Source organism: Miniopterus schreibersii, assembly GCF_964146895.1.
Source record: "Miniopterus schreibersii genome assembly, chromosome: 2".
NCBI classification, from domain to species: domain Eukaryota; kingdom Metazoa; phylum Chordata; class Mammalia; order Chiroptera; family Miniopteridae; genus Miniopterus; species Miniopterus schreibersii.
Genome location: NC_138102.1, coordinates 8112705 through 8123748, shown reverse-complemented (window position 1 = coordinate 8123748; position 11044 = coordinate 8112705). Strand labels below are relative to the sequence as shown.

The 11044-nt window shown below is 42.9% G+C and overlaps 1 protein-coding gene across 3 annotated transcripts in view; it reads left to right on the top strand.

The window, feature by feature from the left end:
• The first annotated feature begins 393 nt into the window (after nt 1-393).
• PDLIM3 (PDZ and LIM domain 3) overlaps nt 394-11044 on the top strand; it is a 30316-nt gene continuing 19665 nt past the window's right edge. For 2 of the 3 annotated variants that reach the window (XM_081127229.1, XM_081127230.1), the window contains exons 1-3: nt 394-787; nt 9094-9245; nt 10837-10921. In XM_081127229.1, coding sequence (XP_080983355.1) covers nt 695-787; nt 9094-9245; nt 10837-10921 — 330 coding nt within the window. In that variant the 5' untranslated portion in view covers nt 394-694. The remainder of the gene's footprint in view (nt 788-9093; nt 9246-10836; nt 10922-11044) is intronic. The other variant, XM_081127231.1, reaches the window with a different exon arrangement.

The following is an 11044-nucleotide window of genomic DNA, read 5'->3' as shown; positions in this document are numbered from 1 at the left end:
CCTTTTGCCTGTAAAAAAGAACGTACATGCTTAGGTTTCTGGGTATTTAACTGAGCACTTATGCTGTGCCAGGCGCTGCGCAGAGGCGGCTGGCTCGCTGTTGCAGAAGTTCACTGTGCGGGGGAATCATTTTCACAGCAACCCTACGATGCAAGTACACTGACAACCCCTATTTTACAGTTGAGAAAACTGCTCCTTAAGGGCTTAGGGCGTTCGGGAACCTAGCCACGGTCACGCAGCTAGGAGGTAAATATTATCGCACTCAAAACTGCTAAGTAACTCCTCGTATCGACGAGGCTGCGTCCTGCTTTGGTTGAAAGCAGAGTCCGTGGTTTAGCCGCTTTCAGCTTCGAATGACGAGGAGAAAATAAACAGGAGGACAGGTGCGACTTCAGAGGGACGGGAGCCGTAACCCGAAGCCGCCCGCCCGGAGGCCGCGCGCACCCAGCCCTGCGCGCCGCGCGCTCCCCTGGGTCTGGCGCGTCTCTTTCTTCCAAAGTTGGAGCTCCCCTCGGTGGGACGGGCGGGGAGGGGGGGCTGGTGACGTCACGGGGAGCGGGGATAAAGCTCCCGGGCCACAGTCCGAGCCAGGACACTGCCCAGGGAGCGCACAGGGCTGCCGGGCTCGGACGCTCCCCGCGGGCAGGCCGCCCCTCGCTGCGCCCCAGCCCAGGAGGAGACGCCAGGAGGCACCATGCCCCAGAACGTGGTCCTCCCGGGCCCTGCGCCCTGGGGCTTCAGGCTCTCGGGGGGCATAGACTTCAACCAGCCTTTGGTCATCACCAGGGTAGGTGTTTTCTGTTCTTTTGCTGCAAGTCGGGGGCTCCGGTTTGGGGCGGGTCCGCCTGGAGCGGAGAGTGGCCAGTGAGCCCCGGTGCGCTCGGTGCGTCCTGGGGGCCTGAGCGGCGGCAGCAACCGGGCAAAGTGAGGTTTGGAGGGGGCAGAGCAGCGCACCGAGGTGACCGAGTCAGCGCCACTGGTCCGCCAGCATCCTCCGGGGCCCCAGCCACTCTCCAAGAACAGGATTTCTCGGGGCGCAGGGAGGGCTAGGCTGCGGGGCTGGGGGTCCTCTCGCCCCCCGCCCTCCACTCAGGCCTCCTTTTGGTGACAATCGAGACGGGGGCAGGGGAGGGAGCGATGGGGACCCAGGAGGGAGCGATGGGGACGGGAAGGAGAGAGGGAGGCCTGGCCCTGGAGGCTGTTTCTCGGACCCGGAGGCGCGTAAGCGCTTCTCTGGTCTGGATGGAAACTTCAGCAGGGCGCTGTTCACGGCGCTGCTGGGGCGCCGAGCTGGAGCCGCTCTTATCAGCCCAGGCGGGGGAAACATGGCTAATCTGTATCCCTCGGTTTCCAGGCATTTTGAATAAATATTTCCCAAAGCTGGGAACTTGGCTGGGCAATCATCTCCTATAACTGAAACGACAAAGAGAGTTTCGTTTGCCTGATGGAAAGTGACCGTTCGGCCTCCTAACTGAAAATAATGCTTTACTGTCAAAGCCAGGCTTCCCCTACTCAGTAGTCTTCAGAGTTGTCTAATCCGGGGAAAAGAAAACGGAAACTTCAGAATTTCTGTCATCAGTACATTTCTAGTTGGTGTAGTTCATTTCTTTCTAACACAAGTATTTGTCTTAAAAGAAAAATGTTATTTCAATTATCGCATATAAAGCATATTAAACCTAAAACTTGTTAACGCTTTTTTTCCTTCCTTACTGTTTATGCTGCATCTTATCAATGTATACTTTATAATCTGATTTACTCACATAGATTTTGAACAAGGTAATACCTTTGATATTCTGTTCTAATACGTCTGTAAGATTCGGGAACCAACGCCTTTTAAAAACATCTCCGAACATGTTTCATACATACGAATACTACGGAACATTTCAGGCTTTGTTTTACATTTTTTAAAAACATATAAACACATCTGACATGTGTTTTTGTGTGAGACATGAAAACTTAACATACCCCCAAAAATGTTCCTAAGTAAACTAAGCAGAAAATGGTTTGGTGATCTGGGCCAAGCACTGCCTTTTATGGATTTACCAAAGAAAACAGTTTCCATTATCTCTACTGAGAAATATTTTTAAAGTTTCTGAAGCACACTTCTCATTTGTTTATATGAAATGAAATAAGCTTTTGAATTCTAACAAAAGATAAATCATATTTATGTTAAATCCTAAAGAAGTAATTAAGTGATTTACAAAGGAAGTCTCTTGCTATTACTATGCAGCAGGTCAATGTGATTCATCTCGTGTTTGAAATTCGGGTTGTTGACTTTTGAAGAAATATTTACTTAAGGCCGTGTTTACATTGTGCAGTTGGTCTGCAGGCGCTCTTTGTAAACGTATTTGATATGATGACAATTATTACTTGGGGAGCCGATTCTGGCTTGCATTTTTAACTCATTACTAATTTGTATCACTCATTTTGACAGTTGGTTCAATAACAGTGCATGACCATACATGATTATTTCATTTACCATGCCTCTTCTCGTCAATTAATTTAACTCAAGGAGAGCAGGTGAAACTAAACTGCTTTGAATTCCAAGTGTCCCTTGAAATTCATGCTAAACAAATGAAAACACATTCTCTTGAACGTTTTTGCCTTAGCGAACACCTAATTGGGACTATTTCCACTGAAACTACAGGAATACTAAAAATCATTTGGAAATAGACTAAAAGATATTGCACAAAAGAAATTACCAGTGCTGTAGTTAGGTAGTAGGATTAGTCTATTATTTTTATCATCTTTATATTTTGTGTAAAGGAGGTGAACAGGGTTGTTTGCCAAGCTCTCTTCTAAGCCCTAGATAGGAACTGACTCACTTAAATCTCACGATAATCCAAGTAGAGTAGCAGCGCTATTATCCCATTTTACAGAAGAGGAGAGTGAGGCTTCAAGAGACTCATTAGCCTGCTGATGACCACAAGCAGTGGGACAGAATTAGGTGCCAGGTCTGCCTGCCTCCAAAATCTGCATTCTGGAGTCCACAGGTGTGAAAAAATTCTGCTTATTGTACAGGTATTTCCAAATAGGTGTTCTGTGCCATCCAATTCGTACCTGGTCCTGTTGACTCCATATCTTTGAGATCTACCACTTTTCTTGTTTCTACCTCTGTCCCTCTTCAAGACTTCATAACGTCCCACCGGGCTGTCTGCCTCCCTCTCCAACTCACCACATGTCCTTCCCCGGCCATCTTTGGGAAACGCCAGGTTGCTCCTGTCTCCCCTGTTCTTAAACACCCCTCGATAGCACCACCAGATTATAGTGAGTGACATGTGTGGTCTTTACAAGCTCCTGGCCTCCACCCTCTTTCCCAACTCGAGGTTCCAGCTCCATTTGCTCCCTCCCTGGCCCTCTCTCTCCCTGTCCTCCCACTCCACGGACAGGCAGGCAGTGGTGCCACGACTCGGGACAACTCACGATTTCTCCAACAGTCTTGGCTCCTCTATCGTCTTCTCCAGAATTCTCTTCCCCACCCGCCCCACTGTCCTCCGTGCCTGTGGAAACCCAGTCGAGTAGCATGTGATCCCACAAACCACCTGCTCCCCAAGGGCAGGAACTTTCAAACTTGGGGGTTGCTCGGTGCCATGCACAGTGCCTTGCCCATCTCATATGTTATAGAAAAAATATGACACAATATGAATGAATGACTAAATGGCTCACTTTTAAACATAACTATCACAAATAAGTGCAGACTGTGTCCTCAAAAATATTCCACGATAAAAATGACAATTATTTTGTTAATTGATTTGTCTATTTTAGATAAGTATGCAAAGAATGGAAATACCAATCCCTGCATTTAGTGCCACAAAAAGTCCCATAAATGAGATGTAGTCCTCGTCAATTAAACCCATTTCTGTCCTTCTACAAGCCACCCCTTCCCTTCCTGCCTCAGACTCTACGAATGCTCCTGGTTAGTGCTCCCCTGCCCCACCACAGCTGGGGTTATAAATATAACTCTCCATCCATTGAAATTACACCATAACTGCTTACAACCCAATTATCCAGCCGGGTTTATCTTTGTGTCGTAAAAGCACATCAGAAGGAAGGTAAATCAAATACCAGACATTCTCAAAAAACTGAGCAACCGGTTGTGATACACAGTTTTTAGGAAAGCAGTATCTAGACTTGGCGCAATACAAACTATGTCGTGGTGTTCCGTTTGGGAGAGTGGGAAGTTTCTGCAGCCACCAAATATAACTGGCCTAAGAATTTCACAGAATACAGCTTAGGGGTCACGTCTCTAAGTGAGCAGCTTTTCTCTTGCTGGCCGGAAGGTTCCAAGAAGTCCTTCTTTCTGAAGTGCTTGGACCACCCAGAAGGTGGGCCTACTATCGCTGCCAAGTTGCAGACATTTGTTTTCGCAAGTGGTCCAATCTGGAATAAAGGGCAAGCTTCGCTTGTGCGTGAAGGAGGGTGATGGGATACATCCGATGCCAGCGTGTCCTCTCCCGCCCCCTTCCTCTCCCCTCCGCCCTCTTCTGAGCACGCCCAGGTTCAAGATCACTGTAACAGAATGCCACACGGACTCGGGCACCCACATACAAAATTTTAGAGCATTCTTACGTTTTGCAGGCTGTAGCATAGAGAGGTGTTACTTTAACATAAACTGTATCTGAAATTTGAACCTTTAGAAAGAAATGTGTACAGCTGAATGCAGCCCCTTTCCAGGATTCAAGTGTAGTAAGAAGGTTGATCTGAATAAAAACCTATTCGGTTTTGTTCTACCAAAGACATGCCTGCACAGAAGCACTGGTTCCTATGTGCGTAACATTCATACACCTCATAAATATCTATTAAGTGCAGACTGTATCGTATGTGGAAGGCGCAGGGGGGGACACCATTATAACTTAATTGTTTTCTATGCCCTGAGAAGCTCATGTATCAGTCGAAGAGAAGGGATGTGTACATAAACCACTGTGGTAGAAGCCTGTCCAGCATCCCATGAAACGAAGTATGACCCAAGAGATGGGAGGAGTCGGGGGAGAGAGCACCTGCAGGAGGGGCTTGCCGGGACAGGGGAGGAGCGCAAGCTGTAAAGATACACAGGCTCATGACAGAAATCCAGATTTTCACTGGATGTGTGACCTTAAGCAAGTTTCTTATACTTTCTGGGCATCAGTTTTCTCATCTTAAAACACTGGCTTGAGAATTAAGTGAGGTCATAGTTCTCAATAATAATACAATAACAATCATAACAATGTTATAATAGTTCTCAACCCTGATGGCACATTAGACTCACCCTGGTAATTTGAAAATACCCAGGCCCAGGCGCTACTTAAAGAGAGTCTGGTTTAACTGGAGTGGGTGTGCCTCTAGAGATGTAGATTGCAGATGCGAGAGGACTTGAGTGCCAGAAAGGCACCGGACTTTATTTGTAGACAATGGGGAACAACCACACAATGGGGTTTCTCAGCACAGCCCTTCAGTATATATTTGTCTTGCTCCATAACTATTTCAGTCATTTTTATTCTTAACATAAAATTCCCATAAAGGCCATATCTTGGACTTCCTTTGTGTCGCCCGCAATGAATAGAACATTATAGATGCTTCATCTATGTTTAAAATTATTTTTTTCCAAACAGACCCAAGTAATAGGTTGACGTGAATAATGAAAATCATCTTGTTAAAATCAAAAATTCACGAGCTTCTCTGATGGAGCTTCTGATTCATGAGTACAGAGATCCAGAGGGCAGGGCAGGATGGGGGGAGTCTTTATGTTCAGCAAGGAGCCCAAGTGATTCTTCTCATCAGAAGAGTTTGAAAACATGGAGCTCAGTGACTGACGGCAATACTATTCCCAATGATCTCTCCAATGCTTTTGACATTTGAGACCCTACTGAACCTGAATAATAAATAATCCACTGAAAAATTCTTTACCTCATTTTAGCTCTTTTCTTCTAATTTGGGAAAACATGTAAGAATAAACTGTGAGCAATAATATAAAATAATAATATAATAATATAAAGTAATGCAGGGAAATAATATGTTCTTATGATTAAACTTATAGTTTAACTTACTAAAACCAGGCCAGTTTAGTGATCACTGTCTGATCACTAGACTAACTGAACTTGAGAACTAGGAAGAAGTGAAAGAACAATGTTTTCTCTTTCTCCCGCATCCCTGTGTCTGCACACTTTCTTCTTTCCTATTGACTCCTTGTAGGTCCCAGGACATCCATGTCAAATGCAAAGTCAGAAGTGGGTTCTGGGCATCACTATCGACCACCTTGCCTATCTGACTTCTGAAACACCTGGTGACATAGCTGTGTACAGCTGCTCCCAACTTTAATAAGAAGCCACAGGTTACTTAGACACTTCTCTGAAAATAGGAGCAGTCTCCTTTGTGCAGCCTGTCTTAGAGCTGTTGCAGTGGTCAGTTATTAGAAAGAGCTTTGCAGCCCAGTCGGTATGGCTCCGTGGTTCAGCATCGACCCATGAACCAAGAGGTCATGGTTCGATTCCCACTCAAGGCATGTGCCCGGGTTGCAGGCTCGACCTCCAGCAGGGGGCATACAGGATGCAGCTGATCAATGATTCTCTCTCATCATTGATGTTTCTATCTCTCTCCCTCTCCCTTCTTCTCTCTGAAATCAATAAAAATACTTTTTTTTTAAAAAAAAAAGAGCCCTGCAAATGTAATAGTTTGGGTAAATATAAAATAGTGTCATTAACATCCATATTAACACTGTTAATAAAATTTAGAATATTCAGTATCTAAATTTAGGACACCAGATGTCTCTGTTTAAAATTTATATAAACAGATACACACACAACTCTACCTTTCACTCAATCCTAACCAAAGCTAAAAGTTAGCCTTTTCTAAATCAAGTGAGTGTTATATAACTGAAATCTACTTGATTATATTAGAAAAGCAAATACATTAAGCCATGCTTTCTCATGCTTTCACTCAAAGGAAAGCATTCTGATCTCAGAATTTTACAAATAATACTGATTTTAATGAAGCATAGCTAGAGAAAAATTAAAAGTTTAAGATTATTTTTATCCCTACAAGTGACATTGGGGATGGAAACTTGTTATTCTAACAGTTCTGGGTCTGGGAGAATTTCTAAGTGGAAAACACCTATGAAAGGCTGAGATGTAACCATCTCCAGTTGTCTTCACCTAGATCCTATCAACCATTCCTAATGGAAAATGATCCTGATGATTGCAGTAGGACGTTCACAGAAATAAAATGAGTACAACAAACATCTTAGTGATAAGGCTGAAGATCTAGGACACATGAGAATTTACTATTTTAGCAATTTTGTTTCTTTAGATGAGTCTTGGATCTCCCTTAGAGCTGCAAAGTTAAATAGAATCAGTAGCTAGATTAAGAAAATAGAAGGGAGAAATGGATTAATGCCTGAGCCTCAAGGAAAACATTAGGAACAATCTAGTTTATTTCTGGAGCAGTTTCCAGATTTAAGTCAGGTTCTATGTATGTATAATGCTGCTCTAAATAGTGGAAACTAGCAAATGTAACAATGATATGTTGACATTAATGGCAGTATTCTTCAGGCATGAGGGACTAGCTCTTTTTGTTTCATAAACTCTGATTTAAATAACCTTTTCATTCATTTTTCAATTAGTTATTCATTAATTCCAAACACTGGAGTATACACTGTGAAGCATTAGGAATATTCATAATATTATACCTAGACTCAAGAACTTCCAGACTAGTTGGGAAGACAAATAATACACAAGCAAATAAACAAATATAAAAGTGCAAATTGTCTTCATGAAGGAAATGAAGAGGGGGTAATGGCGTAGAATAGTGGGGTAGGAGCTGGAGAAACTGCCTCAGATGTTCAGGGAAGTTTCTCTGAGAATGTGACTTTTAAGCCTATCCTAAAGGATGAGAAAGGACAACTGGATAAAGATGAGGGGAAGCATTTCAGGCAAAAACAACAAAAGGGTACAAGTTGGGCCTAACTGAAATCAGAATAGCTACAGAGCAGATGTGGGGAAGCAGGAATGGTATAAGATGATGATAGAAAAGTAGGCAAGGAAAAACCGGGTGGTTGACAATTAGGCAGTGGTAAATAGTTGGGATTTACCCAGAAAAACTGAGAGTAGGTAGAGCAATCAAAAGAATCACTGAATTCAACATGGTAATAATTTCATATTTATCTTTTAAATTAAACATTTAATGGCCATATTTTCCCCATATCCTTAAGTATTCCTTTCATCCCATCCCCCCAAAAAGAAACTAACGTGGATTTTTTTTGTAGACAGCATAAAAATGGTACTTGCTCTTTTACCTAGTTTGACAATCTCTGTTAAAAAGAAGTGAGGTGTGTTTAGACCATTTACATTTAATGTAAATACTTATAAAGTTTAATTAAAATGTTGCATCTTGTTAGTTGTTTTCTATTTGTTCCATCTGTTCTTCATTCATGGAGAAGAGACTCATGGATATAAATTTCCCTTGTGTTTGCAGTTCCCAGGGGTTCTAGACTCTCAATACTAACTCATACCTAGCCTTTAACAATTTGTTCCTAATTTTAGCTGAATTCTTCTTAACAGCTAGCCCTCCTCCTTGTGCTGATTCAGGATAGCCCATACTTACATTTTGTCTGTCCTTGGAGGAACTCCTTAAATCCCAATCTAGTTAGTTGCCCTGCAACTTCAGCTCTCTGTGGAGTTCGTGAAAAGTTACCAAGTACTCCTTCATGTGAATCATAACTTACAGGGATGCTAAAGTAGTTTCAATTCAAATATAAAATCTCCCTAAATCTAGTAAAGTTCTATTCCCAAGTAGAGAGTTTGGGGTGACAAAAGAAACCTAAAAAACAGATTATTTTGTTTAAAGCAAAGAAAATATGATTCAAACAGGGACATAAGGAGTTTTCAAAAGAATAAGAGGTGTCATGATAAATAAAATGTGGTTAGTAAGAAACAAAATTACTTAACATGATGAGAAAATAGAGCTAACACAATTGATCAACCAAGAATTATTGTTAGACTTATAACTGCCTGCCCAGTAAAACATTTTAAATGTTACCAAGCTGAAATACAAATGTTAGGAACAAAACTCAAGATATTATAAGATGTTGATTTTTTTAAGTGGTGCCATGATTTCTTCCAGATTACTCCAGGAAGCAAGGCAGCTGCTGCCAACCTGTGTCCTGGAGATGTCATCCTGGCTATTGATGGCTTCGGTACAGAGTCCATGACTCATGCTGATGCACAGGACAGGATTAAAGCAGCGGCCCACCAGCTGTGTCTCAAAATTGACAGGTGCTCTTTAACTGATGGTGTTATAATGTGATCTGTTTGGCAGGGGAACCTGAACCAAAACAATAGATGATTTCATCTTCCCAGTGAGAAGGGTGTCACAGAAACTAGAATTTTAACTGTTTTTTATGTATCAGTCACGTTGGCCTGTTCTTCCCTGAAGTCAGTCAGTCTAGTTGTTATTAACAAACCATTTTTAAAAGGAATTCTCTAGAATGTCAAAATAATGAAAGAGGCTAGTGGAATTTTTTTTCCTATTCTGATCCAGTTAATTGACTATGAAAATAGAACCATTAAAGACATCAGCCACAAGAACACTACAGAGCATGGCCAGTTGTCCTGCTGTTCAGAATGTGGTGGAAAATGGAATTCAAAGATTCTCCTAAAAGAATCTCTTGACTTGACAAAATGTGGACACGTTAAAAACTGGTTGCTAATATGCTGTAGGCCATTGGCTGTTTTGCACAGAATTCAGCCCAGAAGAATCTCAAAAGATGTGTGAATATGTGTGTGCACATTAGTGTATTAGATAATGAAACATTTCGGACCAAAAACAATGTTAGGAGATTGAACCTGATCTTTTGCCATCAGAGCCCTGATATGAAGCAATTGTGGAAATAAATGTTCTGTGATAGTGGTTGTTAGTGTGTTTATCCTGTTACTACTGTATTCATAATTTTTCCTGCTGGTACAGAAGACACACAGTCGATCTGCCATCTGATGGGGTGAAACTGACTCTTTCCTTGACTATGCATAACCTGTGTTCCTGCCAAGCACACTGTCCCAAACAGATACATAAGAAGGATAAGACAAAGCACGTTCCTTGATGCCAATGGCAAATCCACCTGGCCACTCGCTCACTGTCTCCTTTGTTGGCCTGGGTAGGCTAGGAAGGAAGTAGAGGAGACCTAGGGCGCTTGCTCTGGGATTGTGTGCAGGGGGCCCTGAAGAATCTCCCTCCTGTACTGTTTTCCACATGCATCAGACACCCACATTCTCCAGAAATTGTACAATGTCTTTGCCTCGGTCAGTTCAGGTTACTCGAACAAAAATACCTTGGACTGACTGGGGGGCTTAAACACCAAGCACTTATTTCTCACGGTTCTGGAGGCTGTGTCTGAGACAGGGTCCAGCATGCCCAGGTTCTCGGTGAGAGGCCTCTTTCTGGCTATGTCCTAGCTTGGCCTTTCCAGGTGCACCACAGAGAGGTTTCGTATCTCTTCCTCTTTTTAGAAGGGCATTAACCCCACCATAAGAGCCCTACCCTCATAACCTAATCTAAGCCTAATTTCTCCCCAAAGGTCCCACCTCCAAATACCATCATTTGGGGATTAGGGTTTCAACGTATGAATTTGAGGGCAGCACAAACGCCGTCCGTAGCAGTCCATCTTGATCCATTCAGGGTTCCCTAAAAGTACACTCAATACGTAAGACTAATGAGATGGGAGAATACAGTATCATGAGCATGGACTATTGCTGCTGCTTAAATCATCAAGGGTGAATAGCATTTTCACAAACACCATAGGAAACTGAAGGATGCCACGGCGGGAGTATCATTAGAACTCGGAGTTTACCAACTTTGTTTTATTTACAGGGCGGAAACTCGCCTATGGTCTCCACAGGTATCTGAAGACGGGAAGGCTCATCCTTTCAAAATCAACTTAGAATCAGAACCACAGGTATGAATTTTAGAGTAAATACGCTCGCTTTACCTTTCCTTTTAAATGATGTGGGTGACTTCCACGAGGAAGCAGTGGCAGATATCAAACTCTGGAGTAAGTCACCTGATGAAGCCGCTGTCT